Raw genomic sequence first — 26038 nt, 5'->3', positions numbered from 1 at the left:
CTGATAGAGGTGTATAAAGCCTTGAATGGTTTAAGCATGCTCAATGCTGATGGGATTCTTCCTCTAGCTCAGAAAAATCACCTGAGAGGGCATAAATTCAAATTGAGGAAAGACAGATGTAGGATAGACATGTGGAAATTTGCCTTTAGCCAGCGGGTGGTTGGTTGGTGGAACAGACTTACATTCCTTGTGGTGGAGGTTGATAGCCTAAATAAGTTTAAGGCTCAGCTGGACAGGTATTTTGAACCAACAGAGCGGTGAAGTGGAAGTGGGTTTTTTTTTTTTTTTTGGCTGATGCTGCATAAGCTTGCTTTCTTGCATCAAATGCCTCTACTAATGCTAATGCTAATTTTACTCTCAGTTATTACAAGATTCTCTAACTTACTGCCAGTGTTGAATACACCTCTGGCATTCCCCTCTCTGAATAACTCTTCATGTATGAATGTCGATGCAAAATATTCATTTAGTTTGTTAGTTATCTGAGCAGGATGATCAACAGTTGACCCATTGATATCTAGTGGACTAATCTGATTCATCCCCTTCCTTCTAGAGTTTACATAAGTAAAGAACTCTTTGCTGTTTTTCTTTGTATCCCTTGCCAAAGATTTCTCGTAATCTGCCTTTGCCTGCCTAACCTCCTTTGTAACTTGGTTGCATATCAACTTGTATCTATCATAGGCTTCTGTGTCATGTGTTAATTTGTAAGTATCCCATGCATTTTTCTTCTCTGCCATATGCCTCATTAGTTGATCTGACATCCATTTTGGCCTAAACCTTGAACAATATTTCTTAGTTGGTATGTAAAGCCTAGTAGCTTCCAAGATAAGTTCTTTGAATGCTTCCCATTTTGAATTGGCTGTTGGTAACATCATCAGTTGGTCCCACTGTATAGAATTTAAATACTGTCTGTCTCAGTCTATCGTAGTCGCCTTTACAAATGCAATAACCCTTCCCTTTACCTCTAATGGTAGTTGCCTCTTTGAGTAAATCCCACTTCAGCACACTGTGATCACTTCCAACTAGTGGTTCATTTATCTTCAGATTCTTAACGCATGAAGGATCACTACTGATGATCAAATCAAGTGTATTACTCCCTCTAGTTGCCTCGAACATGCTGATGTAGAAAACAATCATCCAATAAATCCACAAAAGCTTTGCTAGTGTGTGAGTGACCAGCCCCCAAATTCCAGTCATTATTTGGGAAATTAAAATCCCCCATTATAAGACTGTCTGATTTATTGGCCCACTCTATTTCCCTGTACAGTTTCTTATTATACTCATCAGAGTCATGTGTTGAGTATTAGGCCTATAGCACACTCCTACTCTCAATTTTGGCGCCTCCGTAGCCAGGTGGGAAGGAGCAGCAGTGCGTAGCACACGCTTCTTGATTAGACCGGGGTTCGAACCCGTCACCACCAAATACGAAGGATGCGGAAAGGTCATTCAGGGAATGACCACCGCATATCCCGGAGCAATATGGCCTTAGTTGCTAATGCTCCTAAAAACCAAATAACACCAACACAACACCAACTCTCAATTTTGATCTCCCATTGCTTATGTCACACCAAACTGACTCAACACTGTACTGTCCAGCGATGTCGACTGGCTTCACTTCCTTGGATGTTATGTGTTTCTTAACTAATAGCATAACCCCTCCTCCCCTTCTATCCTGTCTATCCGTTCTGTAGAAGTTGTACTTCCCAAATTCCAGTTCTGCATTCCTTATATCTGTGTGACACCCCGTCTCTGATATCCCAACAATATCTGCCTTTGATGTTTTTAGCAGTACCTCAAATTCATCAAATTTATTTACTAAACTCCTATCATTGGTGTACACACAAGTACACATGCACCTGTATACTTGCGTGTACACCAGTGCTAGGAGTTTACACGCAAGCATACATGCACCTGTTTCTATTCTTAGCTACCCTAACACAACCCATGTGTTTACTTGTACCACAATGTCTCCCAGCAATCTCTGAAATATCCTGCATCTTGTTTTTCAGGCTTCTGTTCATTCCAATAGAAGCAGTGCAAGAGTCTCTTTCACCTCTGCGAGTTGCTACTGTTAACTATTAGTCTGTGTCTCCCCCCCCAAGCTAGCAATTTTCCGACCCACCTAACACTGCCTCGATAGCATCAGCAAATATTCTTTTACCCTTTCTATTTAAGTGTATCCCATCCCTGTAGAAGCAGTCTCTCCTGTTAAGAAGTATAGTCCAGGCTGAAAAAAATTCTACCCTTTGAGCCTTGCACAATCTGTCCTGGGCCGAATTGATCGACAAGGCTCTCATCATATACTCCCTCCTATCGTGTGTGGGCAGAATTGCAGACACTTTCAAATTCAACCCTAATTCATGGCTTTTTTTTCAACAGTGACCTGTACTTGTTAAGTAATTCTGCCGGTCTCTTACTCTTGATATCATTAGTGCCAATGTATACAACTATGTCACCTTTTGTGCCTTATGAGTTACATGGAAAGCCAAAAGCCAAAAAGAAAAAGTAACAGCCAAAACATAAAATAAATATTTTAAGGGAAGTGACCAATAAAATAAAATAAAATAATGGTAGCTGGCATCAGATAATGGTGGATAAATTTAGCTATAGTTCAAAAAAGGGGAAATAGAACAAAAATACATTTAAATCCAATGTCAGTGAAAATAAAAATCAAAGTTGATATATGATTAGGTTTTTCATCAGGGTACTACGCCTGACCATGCATCAAAGGATTGCATTTCTATACTTATCCAAAGCTGTGTAAGAGTAGAAAATTAAAAATACAGTAAAAATAATTGAAAAAGAAAAGCAATATGACTCCAATTATCCCCTATTACAAAGTTTGGACAAGGTATTCCCTATGCAGTGTTTATAATGAAAGTTATGGTAAATTTAATACAAAAGGTTTGTTGTAACTTTCATTATAAACACTGCGTAGGGACTACCTTGTCCGTACTTTGTGGGAGTCACATTGCTTTTCTTTTTCAATTATTTTTACTTTATTTTCAAATTCCTACTCTTACACTGCTTTGGATAAGTATAGAAACACAGTTCTTTGATGCATGGTCAGGTGTAGCCTGATGAAAAACCTAATTATATATCAACTTTGATTTTTATTTTCACTGACATCGCATTTAAATGTATTTTTGTTCTATTTCCCCTTTTTTGAACTATAGCTAAATAACCTGTTACCCAGGGAATCAAATGACAAATGAAATTTAATAAGAATATGGAATTTAGGTATTCAGAGTAAAAGTATATGTATATAATCATAAGGCTAAGCATTTAGTTAGGTAACCTAATTTGGACGTCATTGTTATACTCTAAAATTAAACACATAATATATAATAAAATGCAATAAAATAATATAAAAAATAATAATAAAATGATAATGAAGCTAATTACTGATAAAAGGATACATTGAATAGTATGTTTTCGAGGGCTGGCACCACATAATACATCCTATCCATAATTGACTAAGGCTATCTGTTTCTGTTTGCTGTTTGCCAGTTTGTCTAGGTTAAAATTTCTAAAATTATAGAAATTTAATGTAAATAACAATTTATGTTAAATTTAGTAGCAAACTGGCTGAAAAACAGCTAGCCCGACAGATAGCAGTGAATCAATAATAACGAAAGTGAGTGCCAACTAATAATTTTCTTATAGGTTTATTTACTAGTGAAAATAATTATGTACTGAAAAGGAAAGCTTTCAAAAAGGAAGAGATAGTAGTAGTTCTCAATTTCCCTTGAATTTAGTTTGAAGTGACAATAATTAATATAAGGTCAGAGAATTGTCTACTTATTGAGAGTCAGAATAGCAAGAAGAAAGAGTTCTTACAATTCTTACAAAGCAGTGAGCTTTTATTGTGCATAATGCCATATGCTGTTGTGGTGGAAGTGGGTAGTTTGAATAAATTTAAGAATTAGACATATTAAGTAAGGAAGAATTAGATGTTAAACATACAGTTCAGGGGATGTACAGATAAGGTGTGGTAGTGGTTTTTTTTTTGGCTGATGCCTTATAAGCGTGCTTCCTCACCTCATTTGTCATTACTACTTCTACTACTACTAATAAAAATAATCAAACAACTTTAAGCACTATGAACAACTAAGTGACCACTAAGCTGTGGTTAAACAAGGAACTAATGAAACGTATACAATAATTTTATTAAAAAAGTGTGCAAACAGCCTTTTACAAATTTTTTTGAGATCTAAGCGGAGTGTCTTTTTTTGAAAAAAAGTTAGTTGCCAGGTTGGGGGAGGGGCATGAATAGCATACTTAAGCAGTTTTTCTAGAATAGCCATTAAGCAGATAATTGTCTTCCTTGAATCATATAGTAAGGTAAAAATACTTATCTTTACTCCTTGCATGTTGAATTCATATAATGGTAACTTTCAGAAGCACCAGTTTAGTCAAACTCATATTGTCATGTTGAACATGCTGTTAAAGATTAATATTTGGGAAAACAATCACAAGTAGGGCATAGCTTTGATATGTCTTACTTGCACAGTATCAAGTAAAGTAAATTTGTTATTAAATGCATCAATCTCCTTTTGTGGAAGCTTCCTTACCATGGGTTGCCTTATTTATTACACCAGCATTTCCCAAAATGTGTTCTGTGAAAAATCGTAATTAATAATTAAAGAAATAAAATAAAATAAATAAATTTTGCATATTTGTAGTGTACACCACTTTTGTATCATTATAATTTTTAACATTATTTTTTTTTTCGATTATTAATGTACTGGCATAGGCTAATAATCAAATAGACCGCGGAACACTTTATTTTGGCAGGTTCTTGTATAAAGAAGCATTGTATGGGGGGGGGGGAGCAAACAGGTATCATAACTAAACTCACTTCCTTGTATAAATTTTTTTTTGTTAATTACTAGTATTTCGAAATATTATTATTAAAATAAATGACCATGGATTTGTGGTTAAAAAAAGGAACTTTAAAACGAGAAGCAGGTACTTCTAGTATTGCAACTGTGGTCAATGAAAATGAACATAATATTGTCACACTTCAAAGTAAGGATGAACAATCGCAGCCTTTTGTTCCCCAAAAATTCGAAGTGAAAAAACAGGAACCAACTAATAAAAGACCAAAATGAAAATATGATGACAGTTATTTGAATTTTGGCTTTACATGTGTTGGAAATAAAGATGCTCCTGATCCACAGTGCGTCGTATGTAATAAAATATTAGCAAACAGTTGTTTGGCTTCAGCTAAACTTGGGTTTCGTAAGTGTTCCCTAAATATATAAGTGTTCCGTAAATATATTGTGAGATGAAAAGTGTTCTGTGACTAAAAATGTTTGGGAAACGCTGTATTACAGCATGCACTTTAAATAAAGCAGTGCTCTAAAAAGAAATATATTGCTATTTATTTAAACACTGTTTTTGCAGTCTCATTGGTGAGGAAGTAAGCATAATAATGAGTGGCTTTAATTACCCAGTGATGTGAAACATCTGCACTTGTGAAGTTTTAAAAGCTCAAGAAATTTATACTGTAGTAAGCCTTATGCTATAAGGAACTATAAAAGAGTTGTACAAGTGGGCATAGCCCCAATTTTGTGCATCATCAAGCACATTAAATGTACTACTAAGTGCATCAATTTCATTTTGTAAATTTACATTTGCTATGGTTGCATTGGAATTGTACTATGCACTTTAAATAAAAGGCACTGCTATAATCAAAAAAGTATGTTATTATTTACATTTTAAATAAATATCCACATATTTGAGTTTTGACCCTCCTTGAGGTTTTGTTGGTCATGAAGTAGGCTTCATAGAATGAATGATTCAATGCAACCAAATGTATGTCATTACCCATACCTGGTTTTGAGCCTTTATGGGATCTCATAGGCAATGAAGTAATCATTGTAATTGAATTGACTAGTGCATATATTTTAACTAAATAGCAATATACTTCTCCATTAGAGCACTGCTTCTTATTTAAAGAGCATAGTGCACCAAGCACTATGCTCTTTAAATAGTGCACCAAGGCAACTTATGGTGATGGTGCCTCCATACTATGATATTGATGTACTTAATAGCAAGCTTAGTTTCCTATATTCCCTAAATTCTTTGAGCTTTTAAAACTTTCCGAACTATTAAGCATCATCTCACATATTGTGGTTGTTCCACATCACTCAGTCATCATTCACTTACAGTGCTTACTTCCTCATCAGTGAGACAACTCCAGAAACGGGTTATTTGGTATGGCATACATTTTAAATACAGCCAGGCGTCGCATAATGCGAGTTCGATTAATGCGATTTTCAGTTAACGCTAATTGAAAAAAAAATTATACCACTTTTCACTTTACACAATCCAAATTTCCAGTTAACACGATATTTTTTTTTTATGTGATAGTTGAAAAAGGTTTGAATCGTGCATTAAGCTTATCTATATAATATCGGTGTAAATACACCATAGTTAACCCATATATTTGAGCTACGATTGTAGCGTAGAAGACATCGGTGTATTTACACCGATATTATATAGTTAATTATCAAAACCCATAAGGATTATGCCTAGTGCATTTAATTTTCAAATACATTACCACCACACCCTTCTGGCATCTCTCATAATGTGGATATAACTTCGCAACTGAGATGGCATATTGTATTACCTACCCGCCCACTGATGACCAAGCCAAAAAGCTTCGAAACGATCGTCTGGGTGGTGGTACGCGGAAAATAAATAACAGTAGTCTTCTCTACTAGAGAAGCGTTATTTATTTGAAGTAATTCAATAGTAGCTATCTTGTTGTGAAGGCAACCACATTATGAGATACAATTTAAACGATGCCTTCTACGCTACAATCGTAGCTCAAATATATGGGTTAACTATGGTGTATTTACACCGATATTATATAGTTAATTATCAAAACCCATAAGGATTATGCCTAGTGCATTTAATTTTCAAATACATTAAGCTTATCGCGAGTCGGACGGGCAATAAACCAACGTTTGCCTGCTGCCCACCTCGGTGTGTTCCATCAACCATCGGAAGAAGACGTGTTACTTGTTTGTTTCCTGCTAATAAAGTCAATAAAGTCACTTGCATAAAAATCAAATTTTTAAATGAGCCAGATGAAAATGTTACTGCAAAGGAGATAACGGTAAAAGAACTAGATGAACTCTTTTGTATCGCAGAGAACCTCAAACAAAAGGTGGTGAGGTTCTCTGCGATATTTATTTCGCCAGGGCCCAGAGAAGATTGTTGTTGGCTATCTGAAATTGATTGATGAAAAGAGAAAGTCAACACTGTTCAAATATTTCCGCAACAGTCATTTCTTCATTGTGTATTTTTTGTCATAGGTTCCCAAACTTTCTTGGTTCATGGCGCCCTTAGTGTCTCAGTAATTTTTTCAAGGTGTACCCAGACCAAAAGAAATACCCAACAGTTCCGTTTAGTAGTTAGGTTCAAACAACTTAATAAAGAAATGTTGAAACTGTGAACTACCTCGAGCGGTGTTTGTGTGGTGTCCGACAGATGTCGAGTATCGCTGTGTTTCCCTCGAAAATTTAAAATATTCCGCAGCGCACAGTTTGGGAACCATGTTTTATGCAATAAACATTTAATTCCATAATTATTTTCATTATCTTTTACATTGTATACTGTTAAAAAGTTATTTAAAAGGTATTTTTAAAATTTTTTTTGGACATTCCAGAAGGTCAAGGACCAGTTATAAATATTCGATTAACGCGTTTCCGTTTTGCGCGATGCGCTCGCGGGACGAATTAATTGCATTAATCGAGGCCAGCCTGTAAATAGCAATATATTTCTTGATCGGAGCAGTGCTTTTTATTTAAAGTGTGTCATGCAACACCAAAGCGACTAGTGGTGAAGGTGATACATGTCCACTCGTGATATATTGGCTTATGTTATCCAATGGAAAACAAATTCCATGGAAAAGTTTAGTAAAACATAAACTGTTGGTCTTGACATTTGTAAAGCTTTTGATCATGTTTGCATAAAGGTCTTCTGAACAAGCTCTCATCTTGTGGATTGCCTTTTCTCAATGGAGTATTCAGTTTTCTCTCTGACTGCTCACTGCTAATGATGATAGATGACTCTCTGTTTTCTAACTTTTCTACTAATGCTGGTGTTGTAAGTTTAGTTCTTTCACCCACTCTTTTCCTCTTGTATATTAATGACCTTTCACTGACTGGAAATCCTATTCATAGTTTTGCTGACGATAGCTATTGCATTCCATTTTCCAGTTTGGCAAACCTTGTCCTGCACAAACAGCTTCATCTTCTCGAATATCCGTCACCAATTCCTTAAATGCTGATCTCTAGGTAATTCTCGAATTGAGCAAAGATAACATAATTAATTTCAAACCTATAACTTAGTCCTGTCTTGTATCTTGCAAAAAAAAAAAAAAAAAGTCTAATGTTCCTATACTTTTCTATGATGACTCTCAGATTTCTATACCAGATCACATATCTCTATTAGGGATAACTATGACTTATAATTTCTCTCGGTACATCTCAAATATTGCTTTCATTCATCTAAAAAAATAAATAAATAAATTGGAATTACTTTTTTTTATGCTTGTGTTATTACTCTTTTTCTTAACAGATACTCACTTTGTGTAAATCTCAAATCCACCTTACCACAGAATATTGTTCCCACATTGGGATGGTGCCCCAAAACCTCTCTTCATGTGAAATAGAGCATGTTTTACACTCCATTCAAAAGAGTGCAGCCATGTTAATTAATGACACCGTCTCTTACAAAACAGTTTCTGCTGCTTTCCTTTTCTATAGATTCTTTCATGGGCACTGTTCTTTGTAATTTGCATCTCTAATTCCTCCACTCTCTTCCAAAGCATTCTGAATATGTGCCGAAACCAGTTGTAATCCATTTACTGTCCAACTTTGAACACACATAACCAACTTTTCTTCTTCCTCAGTTATTTCAACTTCTGTTTACTTTTTTAACCATGTGTTTCCTGAAAATTATTATTTGTAAAAATTCAAGTCTAATGTCAACAAGTATCTTCTCTCTTCTTAACCAATCATCAGAGGTTTAATAGCTATATTGGCTTCATCATGTTCAACCTATGCAGGATACTAAGTACTATAGGTTCTAATACCTTTTGTGTTTAGCATTTTTCTTTAAGAAATATATATATATATATCTATCTACTACACACACACATATATATATATCTACATATATAAGGGGGGGATATAGTTTATTTATATGTATACATATATAAACTGTCTCATCCCTTGCTCACACATTCCTCTTAAAAATGTGTGAAAATGAGAAAGTTGAAATGCACAACTGTGAAAGACTGCCTGTCAGGAGTCAAAAAATTTCATGAACAAGTTTTATAACCTTTTCTCTGAATTCTAAAAGTTGGATTAAATTTTTTTTGTTTCAATTAAGAGAAGTATAATAAGAAATATTTTTTAATTGAACAAGTTAGTGCATAGCATCATGTTAGTTTGTAGTAAATCGTCGAAGTAAGTGAAATGGCATCGTTTTTGTTATATCTCATATTGTGAATGGCTTCATTATGAGTTACCCTGATATTGCACTACCTCAAATAAGCAACACTTCACCAATGGAGAAGACTGGTGTTACTAATTCTCAGGAGATACAACCACCCAGATAGCACCATTTCAAGGCTTTTTGACCTTTCATTGGTGGGCAGGTAGGTTTATGAATTGATTTATTAATAATTTATTAATTTGATTCATGAATAAGGTGATATAAGTACTTATCATGGATACACTTTCCTTTGAGTACAAGCAGTAAATGGAATTATCAGTTAGTATTAGAGAAAGGCTTCATTTTTTAAATCTTGACATTTCATGTGTGTTATGATGGCAGTTTTACACATTTGAAATATTCTCCTCTTAACTTCCCCCTATTAGATTAAAGTGTTTAATTTTATTATAGGGGTGTGCACTTGAAGTTAATTACTAAACATTATCTTATTTAGGAAGCTGGTGACTTTGCAGCTGTTGCCTTTTATGTTCTTAAGAATCGTTGTCTTTCAAAGGGAATGCTAACAATTGAAGATGTCAATAGACACCTCGATAATATTGCTAATAGCTATAGCTCAAAGAACAAAGGTATGAAAACTGAATTTGAAAGAACAGAGTTTGAGACACTTTTAGCAATTTATTTTATGTTAATTTTAGCTTAGGTTTTTTTATCAGAAGCAGTTTAATTTTGAAATAAAATAAAAATCATTTGGTTTTTAGCTGAAATGTTATTAGCATTAATAGAGGCATATGATGCAAGAAAGCAAGCTTATATAGCATCAGCCAAAAAAACCTTCCCATTTCACCCATCCATTCAATCCAGATGCTTGTCTGCAAAAAAAAAAAAAAAAAAGGTTCTGCCTTGAACTTATTTAAGTTTTCAACCCCCATTACGACAGATGAAAGTTTGTTCCAACTATCAACCACCCGCTGGCTAAAGGCAAGTTTCCGCCCATCTGTTCTTCAATTGGCTTTCCTCAATTTGAATTTTTGTCCCCTCAGGTGAGTAATTTAACAAGAGGAAGAATCCCATCAGAATTCAGCTTTCTCAAACCATTCAAGGTCTTATACATCTCAAGTAGATCACCTTGCAGGTGCCTAGTCTGGAGACATTGCAATTTGCAGAAATTAAACCTTTCTTCGTAAGAGCAACCCTTTGTTCATCCTCACCAATCTTATTGCTCTTATACATACTCTTTCCAGCAACTCTGCATCCTTCCTAAAATGAGGCCTTCAGACTTTTATGCAGTACTCAAGGCGTGGCCTGACCATTGCCTTTTACAAGGGGACAATCATCTCCTTGCTAGCCAGTCACCTCCCTGCTAGAAAAATTTCTGTATATCTGTATAGAGCTACTCTTGCAGCCTATTTACACTGCTCAAAAAACTTGATATCTGACTGCATAAATACCTCTAGGTTCTTTTCATTCTCTACTACCCTGAGTGTAGTATCACACAGTCGGTACATTACTTTGGGATTACTGCTATCCACATGCAGTACGAACACTACCCACCTGCAGTTAGATTTGTCAATGTTAAACTTCAGTTGCCACCTCTCAGCCCATCTGCTCAACTTTTCTAGGTCGTGTTGCAGTAGGTACTATCATTGCTGTCATTAACAACCCTGCCAACCTTCGTATCATCTGCAACTTTAGACATACACAGACTAAAACATTAACAGTAGCCGCAGGTGGCAGAGACGAAAGTGATTCTTGCACTGCTTTGTAATGCGTAGCAGCCTAGAGAGCAAGTTGCTGGGGATTTCAAGAGCTGCTGGGAGTCATCATGGAACAAGTAAACATTGGGCTGTGTTAGGGTAATTAAGAGTAAGAATAGGTGCATGTATACTTGCATGTACACCAATGCTAGAAGTATAGTAAATAAATTTGATTCATTTGAAGTGCTGATCAAGATATAAAAGGCAGATATTGTTGGGATATCAGAGATATGGAGCCAAACAGATATAAGCAGTGCAGAATTAGAATTTAGAGAGTACAATGTGTACAGAAAGGATAGACAGGATAGGAAGGGAGGAGGGGTTATGCTGTTAAATTGGCGCCTCCGTAGCCAGGTGGGAAGCAGCAGTGCGTTGTACACGCTTCTTGATTAGACTGGGGTTCAAGCCCGTCACCACCAAATACGGAGGATGTGGAAAGGTCAGGGAATGACCACCGCATATCCTGGAGCAAAATGGCCTTAGTTGCTAATGCTCCTAAAAACCAAAAAAAAACAAAAACAAAACCTGTTAAATTAAGAAACACACACAAAATCTAAGGAAGTGCATCCAATTGACAATGGTGGACAATGCAATTTTGAGTTAGTGTGGTGTTGACATAAGCAATGGGAAAGGGAAAATGAGAGTAGGTGTGTGTTATAGGCCTAATTAATCTGATGATTATAATGAGCAATTGCGCAGAGAAATATGTAACTTAAAGAGGAAATGTTACCTCTCGCCTTCCCCCCCCCACACACAATGTGGGACAAATATAACCTTGATTGAAGAGACCTTTAAGGATTCCACTGCACTTGGATCCACAGTGGGCCAGTAAATCAGAATGTCTTATAATTGGGGATTTTAACTTTCCAGATATTGACCGGAACTTTTGGGTTGGTCACTCGCATACTAGCAAGACATTTTTGGATTTATTGGATGACTGTTTTCTACAGCAATATGTTCGAGATGCAACCAGAGGGAGTAACAGTCTCGATCTGATTATCAGATCCTTTCCTGCCCTTCTTAATACTGAGGAAGCCAGGAGGCCAGCTATCCAGTTCATTACCATTTTCCTCATTAACAGGGGCTTTCTCCCTGAGCACTCTAGCATCATTTTCAGAGGAGTCTTTTAAGTCATTATCCAGAATTTTGTCTTATTTGATTTTTCAGCCATAATGTCTTCATTAAACTCATTTTTGTAGCAATAAGTCAATTTCTGACGTTTTAAGTAGTGGTTTGAGGTAATTATTTCCAGTGTAGGCCCACTAGAAATCAGAAATCGCGATTTTCCAGTTTTGGGCGGGAAACGCCTTTTGACAAAGAAAACTATCTTATAAACTAAGTATAAGTTAATTCTGTCAGTAGTATTATATTTTTCCATACAAAATAACCTTATCACAAGCAGTTTGAAGTATAATATATTCAAAATTTTTGGACTTTTGAGATGTACAGTTTGAAGTTTAATACAGTTGGTCGTCGATTTACGACCGACTTCCGTTCTGACTGACAGGTCGTAAGTCGATCTGGTCGTATGTCGGCCATATATTTATTAACAGTATTTTTTAACCTCTCTAATCTTTTTATCATCTTTATGATTTATTTTTATAATCTTTTATTTTTCATTTTAAATACAGTAATGTTTTTATCTTTTACTTAGCGATACTGAATATACCTTCATTTCTACGCCTAGGCTATCTCTCTCTCTCTCTATGAGGTTAAATTCAAACGTTCTCTACATTTTAATTGGTTTATTATTCATACTGTTTATAAAAAAACAAAACTACAATCTATAATTATATTGTACATAATATACTGTAAACACAAAAATACAATCTAAAATTAATGTAAAAATTAATACAAATGAAATTTACAAAATCAATTTTCAATCTTTGCTTGTGCTGGGTTGTGCATCGTCAGGGCCATGTTCTTGGGTTGAGGTAGGAGATGTTTATTTATAGAGACATTATGCAAAGAAAATCTTTTTTTAAAAACGCTTAAACCGCCCAGTACCAGCCTGAAAATCTTTTGTGTAATCGTCTCCGGCGCGTGATTTTAAACTGAAACAAACTTCTAACCTTTGCTTGCACTGTGTGAAGGCTCATGGGTGTATTTTTTTGTATTAAATCTTCCATCCACATAAACAACAATTTCTCCATTTCATGGATGGGTTCCTGTCGTTGTTTGGTTAATATTGTAGACTTAATAAGTGCAGAACCTTTCACAGCTTCCCGAATTCTTTCTTTGTCCTTAAGTATCGTCAATGCCGTGGAATGTGATAACTTCAAGTCACATGCTATCGTATTCACTTTCTTTCCGCCTTCATACTGCTGGATAATTTTCATTTTACACTCTAAATCAATAGTTTTCCTTGACTTTTTAGCTGGCGTATATGTAGATGAAGTCATTTTCCTTTTACTAAACATTTTATGCGTATTTCAGTAGAATTTTAATTAATACACCACACGCAACAGATACTTGAAAGCGACTGGGTGTATGTGCCTGGTGCTGTCTTCAGGCCTCCTGTCATCGATTAATTTATTTATTATTTATTTTTTTTGTGGTCGTAAGTGCGGCCGGTCGTAAGTCGCATAGGTCGTAAGTCGACGACCAAGTGTATATTCAAAATTTTTGGACTTTTGAGATGTACTCAAATCAGTGGCTATGCCAGTGGGCTCGCTACCGCTGAAGCTGTAGCAATCGCGCTGAGCAAAAACACTCTCAAAAGAGCAAATATAGGCAAAAACAATCACAAAAACTATTCTTGCCCGACTTAATTTACTTACTTTCATCTGTGATGCTCTTCAAACCTGAAAAATCCATGTTGTAATACTTGATTAAATTGAAGATCGTGCAATTTCGTCGTCAATTGTCGTCCACCGTTTACATCAAGTGGAGCTTCGTGCAGATGCGTTCGTACACTACCGCAGCATCACTGGTACTACACTGACAGTGGTAGAAAATGAAAAGGACCTGGGGACAATTGTGCAGGCAGATATGAAGTTTTCTGAGCAGTGCAGACTCTCTGCAAGAGTAGCTCATGGTTGTCTTGTGAATGATATACAGGAATTTTTCTAGCAGGAATAAGGAGGTGATTATCCCCTTATATAAGGTAATGGTCAGGCCACACCTTATACACGTCTTGAGGCCTCATTTTAAGAAGGATGTAGAGCTGTTGAAACGAGTACAGAGAAGGGCAACAAGATTAGTGAATGGAATGAAGGGTTGCCCTTACGAAGAAAGGCTTAAGTTTTGCAGATTACAGTGTCTGGAGACTAGGCACCTGCGATGTGATCTGATTGAGGTGTATAAAGCCTTGAATGGTTTGAGCATGCTCAATGCTGATGGAATTCTTCCTCTCTCAGAATAATTACCTGAGAGGGCATAAATTCAAATTGAGGAAAGACAGTTATAGGATAGATGTTCGGTAGTTTGCGTTTAGCCAGCAGGTAGTTGGTTGGTGGAACAGACTTCCATCTTTTGTTGTGGAAGTTGATAGCGTAAATATAAGTCTGAGCTGGACAGGTATTTGGAATGAACAGAGGGGTGAAATGGGAGTGGTTTTTTTGGCTGATGCTGTATAAGCTTGCTTTCTTGCATTGTATGCCTCTGCTAATGCTAATGTATTGAGCAATCCAAACGGTTTGGTTGTCATCAAAAATCTCTGAAGAATGGTCGATCAGAGACTTAGATTGCAAGTTGAGTGAGAGAATGGAAAAATTTTGGTGGTTGTGGTAAGTGCCCCCTCTCATTGCATATTTGCAATCACTGTTAATTACGTGCTGCCTAATATGATCAGTTCTTCAGTCTTGATCAAGGTGTAACTTTGTGCTATAAGAAACACTATTGAAGAATGCTATTAAACAAAATTATGGTGTCTTGAAAGCAAACCACAATGTGAAATCAAAATGCTGCAGGCAATTTATTTTTTCAGCATGAGAAGAATTGGATGAAAAAGTGATGACAACCATTTCAAACATGCTGGATTTCTCTCTTGTATGATGCAACAAATGGTGCTTTGCCTGCTTCTTTCTCTCTTAATCATGAAGGACAGTCCAATAATAGTAAAGATATTTTTGAGGATGTGTGGTCATCATATAAACATAGAAGGGAAATGTATTTTGAAGACTACAGCTAAGTGTATGCAGCATTATGTGTTTCAGGGTATACATGGATGAAGAGGAACTCATTGCAGAATTAATAGAACCTGAAATTTTTAGTGATAAAGAAGAGGCTGAGCAAGAAGTTTAGTTGAAGCACACTCATCAAGGATTAGAACTTTTCATCATTTTCAAAGTTGGCCTGCAAAATTGAATTAACTGCTGTCATGATTTCATAATTCTTAAAAAACATGCTCTTTCACTGAAACGGGACATTTTTATAGATTTTTTTTTTTAAAGTGTAAAACCAATTCCCCTGTCTATAGTTAAACCTTGATATATATATATGTATATATTCAGTGTATATGGAAGGGATGCTGCCCTGTCAATTGTAATTACCATGGGAAAATTGAGAAGACCTGTAAAGTAAAGGATATAACCTGAAATAAATTGATTAACATAAAAATAAAAATAATAAAGAAGATAACGATGTTACCTAAAGTAATGGTCCCTAGGGCTTTAACTACTTCTTCAAAGGGTTGGCAGCCAAAACTGCAGGAGCCACCACAATAAGCAGAGTCTCTGTTTCTGTTATGATGTATACGTGCGAAATGCATAAATCATAGCCGACCCAATCCAAAAAGAAAGGAATAAAATTTCAAACAAAAAAAAAAAAAAAAAAAGCTAAAATAATGCCAATAAAACTTTATTAAAGCAAAAAGAAGAATAAAAATTGTAAATCAAAAAGACCAATACATTACAAAAATTAAACAAAGTTACTGTAGATTACAGGATAAAGTCTGGTTAAGGCCAATTTACTGTGTGTTTGGACCGGAATCAGTGAAATAGCTGCGTGTGGTGTTTACAGAGCCACGTTGGGAGACCCAAGGATGAAAGCCGATAGATCTCTGTCCAGAATGTTTATATCAGTTGAAGTAACCATGTGTGAGGGGGAAGAAGTGGAGTCATCAAAGTGAACTGTCCCGTGTTAGGGGAAAGTAGGTAAATAAAGAAATGAGGCAAAGTGCCAGCAAAGGGAGACTATGACTGACAAAGTAGTGTAGAAAAGACAATAAACTTTGTATCAGAAGAAAAAAGGGCTAAGGTAAAGAAAGCCAACATGAGAACAACGAGAAACGTTAGATAGCTTATGCGGAAAATTAGTTTCCCGACACCAAACTCTAGTGCTGCTTGCTCGGCAAACAGACAGTAGGTGTTATCAGTCTGCAGCCGAAATCGAGAAGGATATATTGAGTGACAGGTAGGCATGGCAAACAAGAAATGATTGGTGGTGGGCATGACAGACAACAGTCTACTGTGTAATCATTGGTTGGCATTATAATGTGTATTTATGAGTAAAGAACAGTGCATAATAGTTTTGTGATGAGCAGTATACAGGTAATAGTAGCAATGAATCTTTTAAAGATGGAAGAAATTTGTAAAGAAAATAAAACGTTGATTGATTTTTTGATGAAAACTAAATTAATAAAAGTTTCAATTCTGGTTATTTTTATGTTCTTCATTATGTTTTTATCTCATTATTAAAAGCAGATTTTTGGAGTTCATGAGTGTTTTTATTATATTGTTGATTTAGGTTTGGTTACGAAAAAAGGAAAAAGTTTCTTTTTTTCTCTCGTTATATTTCGTAACCTGACTTTAAACGGTAGATTAGGAAATAATAGAAAAGGTTTCCGTATATTTCATGACCTAACCTTAAACGTTAGATTAGGAAAAGAAAAAAGATTCTTTATATATATACATATACATATATATATATATATTTATATTGTATTGACATTTCTAAGTGTGGGTAGTTTCCGACCGTATTTCACGTCTGACTGTACAGCAAGTGGAAGGTGAAATTAGGTAAGTACTGCAATAACAGTAAACTTAAAATGGAAGCACACAGAATTTTAAAAGATAAGCTGATTAAGGACAATATTCCATATAGGTTCATAGATAAAAACTTAAAATGACACAATATGGGTAGATTAGCAAACTCAGACAGAACCATTTTGTATATGGTGTATATATTTTTGTAAATAAAATTAATCTTTGCTTACATGGACTATACAATACCTCTAGTTTTATAAAAGAGAGCATCCTCCATTAGGGCATCTTTAGGTGGCTTATTACTTTTTGTAACTAGTAACTAATTTTGTCTTTAAAAAAAAATTTTTTTTTTTTTTTTTTTTTTGTTAGGCTATTACGCGAACATCTTTGTAGAGAACCGTTACCACATCGATAGTTCTTGGACCATGAGAGGTCGCCACCTTTGTCCTTGACTAGGGTGGCAAACTCTACCAATCTTTCTCATTTTGTGGTTCGTGCTGCCTCGGGGTGGATGGTAAGTCCTTGTAGTAAGATTACGTGATAATAGGCCTTTGGCTTAAATTCAACGATGACTACTGTCAATAACTTTAAACAATGGGTAATCTAACGTAGACACCACAGTTTCCTGTACATAAAGTTAATCCACGTTTGTAAACTTTTGGCCCTGACACTAATATTTAAATTTAATAAAAAAAAAAAAAAAAAAAAAGGACAAGAAACTATTGAAACATTAATGGCAACATATATGTACTATTTCGGTACACTGAAATAGAAACGGTATCTCTTCAGGTGTGGCATCCTGAAGAGATACCGTTTAACATATATCTGCCAGTTACCTAATAATTTCTAATTTTTAATGCTTATGTAAAACCTTTATAAACGTAAGTTGAATCGTTAGTTTTAAATTTAAAATTCAGTTATTAAAGCCAGTGTGCCTATTTAATTGTAAAACGACTCAGAAAGTAAGTATAATGGTTAATTTTTTAAACTTGAAATTTAACATAAATATAAATTTAACATATATAAAATTGAATCCATAAAGCTAGTGAGAATCCTCAGAAAGCAAATTTGATAGTTAATATTGATAAATTAAAATGAATTCTTAAAGCTTGCAAATCTTGGAATAAAAACTATTCAGAAAGTAAATTGTATTAAAATAAATATGGAGTTCTTAAAACTAGTAAGTCTATTATTAAAAAAAAAAAAAAAAAAAAACCCTTTTAGTTATAAAGTGAATATTTAAAATTTTAGATTTTAATAAAAATAGAGTTCTTAATGCTAGGGAGACTATTATAGTAAAAACTATTTAGAACATAAAATTGATGGTTAATATTTGTTAAAAGTTAAAATTTAGTTTGTAAAGCGAATAAAACGATTATGGTAAATACTATTCAGAACGTAAAATCGATAGTTAATAATATTTTAAATTGCAAAAAATTGAGCTCTTAAGGCTAGTGAGGCTATTATAATTGATGGTCATTTCAAAATTAAAAGTAGACATATAAAAAATTCTGGATACACAAAGAGACAAAGATAACCCTTAACCAAATTGCGAATACCTACCTAATCAGGGCCATTACTAATACGGATGGTAACTTGCACCTAATGTTTTTTCTGCAATCATATTCTATTTGCTATCCTTCCCCTTAAATCTTTTCAACAGTCTAAGCTGTTAGTGCAATACGAGAGCAGGAGTGGCTGTTGCCGTCCTAAGTACTTACCTAATTTTACCTTCCACTTCCTGTATAGCCAGACATGAAATACAGGCGGAAACTACCCACACTTAGAAATGTCAATACAAAATATTTACCTACTGCTTTATCTTTGCAGCTTGCACAAGGTAAGCAAGTATTTGAGAATAATTACAATAAGAATAATTACAATAGCTTACAAACCACTTGAATATATATAGGAGGGGTTCAAGCTCCCATGGGATTCAAGTGGAGGTAACCTGACCTTTTTTCACCATTATGAAAAGCATTCATTAGGGCATGTGTGATTAGGGCAAGTTACCATTAGTGCTTCTGAGTGCTACTAAAGTGATACTAAACCGATGTCATTGTGTGTTGTGTTAGCGCACCAATCAGCACATCGTTTGCCGTGCCTACCTGTCAATCAATATATCATTCTCGACTTTGCTCCAGACCGATAGGCACCTCCGTAGCCAGGTGGGCAGGAGCAGCAGTGCGTAGCACACACTTCTTGATTAGACCAGGGTTCGAGCCCTTGCCCACCAAATACGGAGGATGCGGAAAGGTTAAATAATGACCATCGCATATCCCCGGAGCAATATGGCCTTAGTTGCTAATGCTCCTAAAAACCAAATAACAATAACAGCCAGACCCATAACACCTACCGTCGGTTTACCGAGCAAGCAGCACTAGAGTGCTGTATCGGGAAACTAAATTTTCCCCGTAAGTTTTCCGACGTTTCTCATTGTTTTCGTGTTGGCTTTCTTTACCTTCGCCGAAAAAAGAAGTAACAGCAGAGGAATAGCATCTCGATATTGCTTTTGGCCAGCCTAATTGCACATGAGAAATAAAATGTAGTAATTAAGGATAGTAGAAAGCAGTACAAAGAAGAGTAATATAGTTGTGCTCGGGTAGTCCGGAGTTCCTAAACCCGTACCATAATTTGTCCCAGGACAGATATCTGGACAAATGCCTCATGTGTATAAGTCAGTATTGGTATTGTTATCGAGTAAATGTAAAAAAAAAAAGAAAAAAGAAAGGGACATAACAGAACACAATACCCCCCATGCATCGCCAGTCCGTGGGCACAAGCTTTCTACACTGTGAGACACGACAGAGGCTAGAGGGTATATAACTATACATTATGTATAGGCCTGAAAGTAATATGTAATCAGACAGTAAATATGTTGTTTATATCAAAGTTGTAGTTTATACGTTTTTTGAATTTTATAATATTTACTGCTTTTTTGAAATGATAGTGGAGGCATGCTGTAGGGAAATTATTGCATAGCAATTTATCGTGGAGTCGTTTAATGTTGTCAGCAAAGAGACTGTCGCTATTGATATTGTCGCAATTCTGATGCATTGGGAGAGTATTATATTAGTATGTACTTTTTTTAGAAATGCTAGAGTGCCAGTGGGTAAAACTGACTACATTAAAGTTAAAAGTATCTCTTTTATTGTATATGTTGATTGTGGTATGAGGGCTGTTAATATTAATATCCAAGTCTAAGTAATTGGCTGAAAAATCATTATTATTTGTTTTCTCCAGAGTAAGTTCGGAAGGGTAAATACCAGCAAAGTCCTGTGTAAATGTAGGGTAGTTGAATACCAATAAGTCATCAGTATATCTGTAAAGTTTAATATCTGAGGGTAGAGAGGTCTCAGACCAGTATAGATATAGGTTAGCTAAGATAGGGCTAGCCCTGCCTGCCAAGTATGCAGATTTGTCGTCAAAAATGTAGTTATTGGAGACACAGAGATTAATGAGATTGCTCCAAAAAACTGAATTACAACCAATAATATGTTTGTATTTATTATAAATTTCATTCAGGACCAATTTTAAATTGGTTAGGTCAATGCTGGTGAATAGACAATTGAAGTCAAAAGTTTGCACATGAGAAATATTGTCAGTATTGAGAGCATTAATAACTGGAATGTTGTTATTAATTATTCTACTATTAGGAAGGATGTCCATTATAGGTTTATCTCCTTCACCTTACTCAATTTTTCCATGGTAATTACAATTGACAGGTCAGGATCCCTTCCCTTCACACTGAATATAAACATTTGTCTATATTTCATTATGGTTGCCGGAGTTTCTCTAATGTAACTAGTAGTACCCCGAATTCATGACACAGTTTAATAATTTTGATTTATATTTTGCTTGCTTACTTTGTCATTCAGTAACTTGATTATTTTTATCAATATTATATATTTCACAAACTCTGTCTTGGTGTTGCTTACGCTGCCTTGAATAGCTTGATATACAAATCTTACTCAGTTTTTTTCACCGGTCTGACTTTCAATTTTTGGTCACTATGGATCAATTTGACTATGGCCATTTCGCATATTCCATGATCAGTTATTCCTCCTCCTTGTCATTAGTATTGTTTTTGATTTTTTTTTAATGACATTTTGTCATTTTACCTTTTTTGATGCTTTTTATGAACTACCAACTTAGTAAGGACATACTACTTGGGCAGAGTAGGTTGAACCTAACCCCGGGGGCCTATGCTCTGTACAGCTCCTCGTCACATTCTCCAAACTTTCAACATTCACATTTAACATACACCACACAGAGCAAACCAGCATCTAATGCTTCTAGCCTGAATGGTAATGAGCTCACCTCCTCCAAATATTATTATCTTCACTACAATCTAAAATTTAACAAATGCTCCAACAAACTCTGCCTTAAGTGCCCATATATGCATCCACAACATATTTCGAACAATACTGAAGATCCAGTATTCTGCAAAAGCAGCAACATAGTTTATCTTTTAACATGCCGAACCTGTAATATGAAATATGTGGGACAAACTGGTAATAAATTCCACCTCAGGCTTAATCTGCATAGGTCAGATATCAAGAATTACAATAACCGCAACATCCATAACTCGGAACAAGGAATTGTTCAATCACTTGAACAATCACTTCCAGACACATTGCTTTACCAACATCTATATATGCATCCTAACACAAGTAACGGAACCTAATTCCCGAAATCAACAGGAAGAATTATTCATGTTAAAATTAAAAACTCTCTATCCATATGGACTCAACAATAAGTTCAATCATAAGATCATCACGAATAATATCACAGATATTTGCATATATGACAACAGTATCAAAAGCCTTTCTGAGATCCAAATATATGATATCAAAGTTATTCCCTGCATCCAGTTCCTTTGTGACCACATCATAGTATCCAATCAAATTGGTCAGGCAAGACTTTCCCTTAACAAAACCATGCTATAACTGAAGTCTCATCTAGATGATCCTGCAGTGCTTCTTTAACCAGTGCCTCCATTAATTTTCCTGAACAGAAGTTAAACTCACAGATCTATAATTACTTTGTTGCCCTGTGATCCTCCTTTGTGAATTGGGGTCACATTTGCACATCTCCAGTTCATGAGTACCTCCCCTGAGGCCAAAGAAGCTCTCATAATTATGGCTAAGGGTTTGCTTACTTCCTTTGCTGCCTCCTTTAATATAACTGGATAGATCCTGTCCGCCCCGGGTGCCTTTTTTATGTTTACCTTCAACAATTTCTCCTCCACTTTCCTCTCAGTTATTACAAAATATATCATATCAAAATATATCACTGATAAATACAGAAAACAACAATGGGCCCAACACCGAACCCTAGGGGACTCCACTAATAACATTAGTCTACGAAGAGCAGTGCCCATTGATTACTACTCTCTGTCTTCTCCCACTGAATTATCCTTTTATACATAGCAGCAACTTGCCCTTAATGCCAAGCTTTTTCAATTTGTACAGTAGTCTTTCATGTGCAACAGTATCAAAAGATTTCCTAAAATCTAAGTATATGATATCAAAATTATTTTTTTGCATCCAGTTCCTTTGTGACCAACAGACCTGTTAGTTTAACAGAAGTTAAACTAACAGGTCTGTGATTACTTGTGTCACCCTTTGATCCCTTTTTGGGAATTGGGGCTATATTAGCACATCCCCAGTCCCTGGGGACCTCCCTCTCATAATCATGGCTAAGTGTTTGCTTACTTCCTTTGCTACCTCTTTCAATATTACTGGATTGATCCCATCGACTCCAGGTGTCTTTCTGATGTTTAACTTCAATAATTTCTCTTTTACTTTGCTCTGAGTTATTTTAAAATCCTTTAGCTCTTTGTTACAGTTTGATAAACTTCTGGAATTCTCAGTGCTTTTTTTTTTGTAAAAAAATAGGTGTGGTACTCATTCTTTGCTATCAAAAAAAATTGAAAATTAAAAGGATATTAAAAGTACTCTGAAAATTTTTTTTCTCCTGATATTGTTACTTTAGTAGTAATATTTTCAGAATAAGAACAAAACAGTTAAATGTATTAACACATAGTTTATTAAGCATAAATTTATTATTCAAGTACATAAAAAAATAAGTAAAATATGAGTAAAATAAGTAAAAAAAAAATAACACAAGTAAAAATAATTTCATACTAAAGTTTTTGTAGAATATTCCAAATTTTTATTAAGTTCTCATCCGACATCCTATGCCAGGGGATGGCAACTTTTTTGAGTGAAGAGCCATTTTTGACCTAATTAAAAAAAAGAGAGATAGAATCCGAAGAGCAGGGCCGGCCCGAACAAAAGCGGGGCCTGATGCAAAGTTGACTTGCGGGGCCTTGATACAAATTTCGTACAACAAAATAATTTATTGCATTTTGATATTTATTACATTGCACAAATTGGTTTAGTAAGGATTACATGAAAATGATAAATAATTAAATTATTTTAATAAAATTAACATTTCAATCACAAAAAAACTTTAATAAATCAAATAAGAAAAATAATTGCTTCATATACTTATAAAATACAATTTGTTATGCGACTTAATGAAATAAGTTCACAATATGTGATTTTTGTTTCATTTTCTTACATGTTTTATAGCAAAATTCGTTGATAATATCATCATAATTTAGTTTTTTCGGATTCGATAGATAAAATGGCTAAGGAGGTAAATCATTCTTGACTAATGCTAGATCTAAAGTAATTTTTTTATTATTTTCAATCTTGAGATGCAACGGTAATTGGTAAGGTTGATATAATTTTCAGAACAGTAACAAAATTTGGATACAATTCAAATAAATTATTTTTCAGTAAATATTGTAATATTTGTAATATTGTGATCCCAGAAGGCAAAACTCGATGACAAATTTTGATTTCATTAAATAAATCAATGCAATCAATATCATCTTGCAAGGTCGCATTTAAGTCTTTGCAACATTTAAGAAGATCGTTATCAGTTTTTGAATATTATCCGAATTATATAAAAACCATATGATGTCTCATGTTTGTAATAAATTTTGAATCTTTTCTTAAAAGAAATAATCGCACTATCAATTATGACTAGAAAATATTGAATTCTGAATATTCTTCGCCTGATGAAATAAGCTGATCGGTTCTCCTTCATAACAAAATTGCTTTGTCCAGTTCTTTGATTCTTAAATTCAGATGTCACTTATAATTCTTCAGCTATTTCCTTTGCAGTTATTAAAGAAGATTTGAATCCCGATTCATGATACTGTTCAAAAAAATTTAAAAGGCCTTTTAAATGTGCATTTGCAGTACCGATATCTATATTTGAATTTTGAAATATCTTGCTCACAATATTTACTTCATTCAGTATGTAAAAGGTATTTCAAAGCTAGAGAAAATTGTGGTACTTGGTATCTCACAGATTTCACACTTTCGAGGCGACATTCCCACCTCGTTTCTGACAGTGGTTTTGGAGTAAGATGTTTGACATGCTCTTTTAATATATTCTAGCGTATCACAGAACTTGCAAAAATATTATATATGCTTTGTAAAGTCCCAAAAAATGATTTTGCAAGAGAAGATGATTTTAAAATGTCTCCAAGAACTAAATTCAAATTATGACTTCCGCAGGGCATATACTGTGCTTTGGAATTCTTTTGCAGGATAAGTGCTTGCATGCCTTTATATAAACCTCTCATATGAGCTCTGTTATCGTACCCCTGTCCTCGACAGTTCCCTAAATCTAATTCCTCATTTTCTAATATGCTTTCAATTTTGGCTGATAACCCTTTTCCTGTCGAGTCTTTTACTGTTTCAAAACAAATAAATCGTTCTTGTATACTCACATCACTTTCAGAGTTATCTACATTAAAATATCTTAAAATAACAGATAATTGTTCTTGATGGCTTATGTCTGGAGTGCAATCTAATAAAATTGTGAAATACTTCTAACATTTAAGCCAAAGCAGAAATCAGTTCATCTTGTATTCTATGAGATAAACAGAAACGCGATGCTGATTCTACGCACCAATCCTAATGTTGTTTCATGATTGGGTCAAATCTTGCAAGTAATTCTATGACACCTAAGAAATTACTGTTGTGCGGTTTATATAAAGCATCGCTACTGCCCCTGAACGCCAAATTATGCTCTGATAAATATAAAATTGCAGCCACTATTTGTTCACAAACACATTTTAAACGCTGTGTTTCGTTTTTAATTATTTTTTCATGTTCTTTGTGAATAGTGTTTCTAAGTTTCAAATTCTTTTCAAGTTGTAACAATTTGTACATAGCTTGTAAATGATATTCTGATCTTTCATGATTTTGTAATCGCGAACTTAAATGTACCCAATCGTTAAGTCCAGTTAAACACAGAGAAGTGGTATTTGAAGAGAATAACTTACACGCATAACACAATATGGCATCTTTGTACTTTGGGTAGAGTTCTTAATGTTCCCCATTTGTTAATTTTCTTAAATTATAATTTTCAGAAAAGCTTCTGTTATTTTTATCTTTTGGAAAATCGTAGTTTTTTACTTGTGTCACGCCATTTTGTATGATAGCCATTCTAAATTTATCAGTTATAATTTCAGGCCAAGTACCAGGATCATTGAGATCGACATTTTTGTCTTCGTTGCTTTGTTGGTTCTCTTGAAGCTGCGGTCCTCTTAATAATTCATCTTGTTCTTTGTTCGATGCTCAGTGGCGTATTAAGGTCGGTTGAGGCCCTGGGCACCGAAGAAAATATTGGGCCCCTTAAAAAAAGAGAGAGATGGGGAAAATAAAAATACATGTAATTTTAATTACATGTATTAACATGTACGGTTGTAAATTTGTCCAATGCTCCTTTCTGTTGGTTGGCAACTTGCTCGCTTCTTTTTTTAGCCCCTGATAGATGTCGTTTCATTTTTCTAGC

General features: G+C 34.8%; 1 protein-coding gene across 2 annotated transcripts in view; it reads left to right on the top strand.

The window, feature by feature from the left end:
- Positions 1–26038, top strand: part of DNAlig4 (DNA ligase 4) — a 462385-nt gene that overhangs the window by 74313 nt on the left and 362034 nt on the right. For both annotated transcript variants that reach the window (XM_090384659.1, XM_090384660.1), the window contains one exon: positions 9968–10100. In XM_090384659.1, coding sequence (XP_090240785.1) covers positions 9968–10100 — 133 coding nt within the window. The remainder of the gene's footprint in view (positions 1–9967; positions 10101–26038) is intronic.

This window comes from Mastigoproctus giganteus, chromosome 11 (genome assembly GCF_048544385.1).
Source record: "Mastigoproctus giganteus isolate SK-2022 chromosome 11, ASM4854438v1, whole genome shotgun sequence".
In the NCBI taxonomy this organism is placed as follows: domain Eukaryota; kingdom Metazoa; phylum Arthropoda; class Arachnida; order Uropygi; family Thelyphonidae; genus Mastigoproctus; species Mastigoproctus giganteus.
Note: the sequence above shows the minus strand (reverse complement) of the source record. Positions and strands in the feature narration are given on the sequence as shown.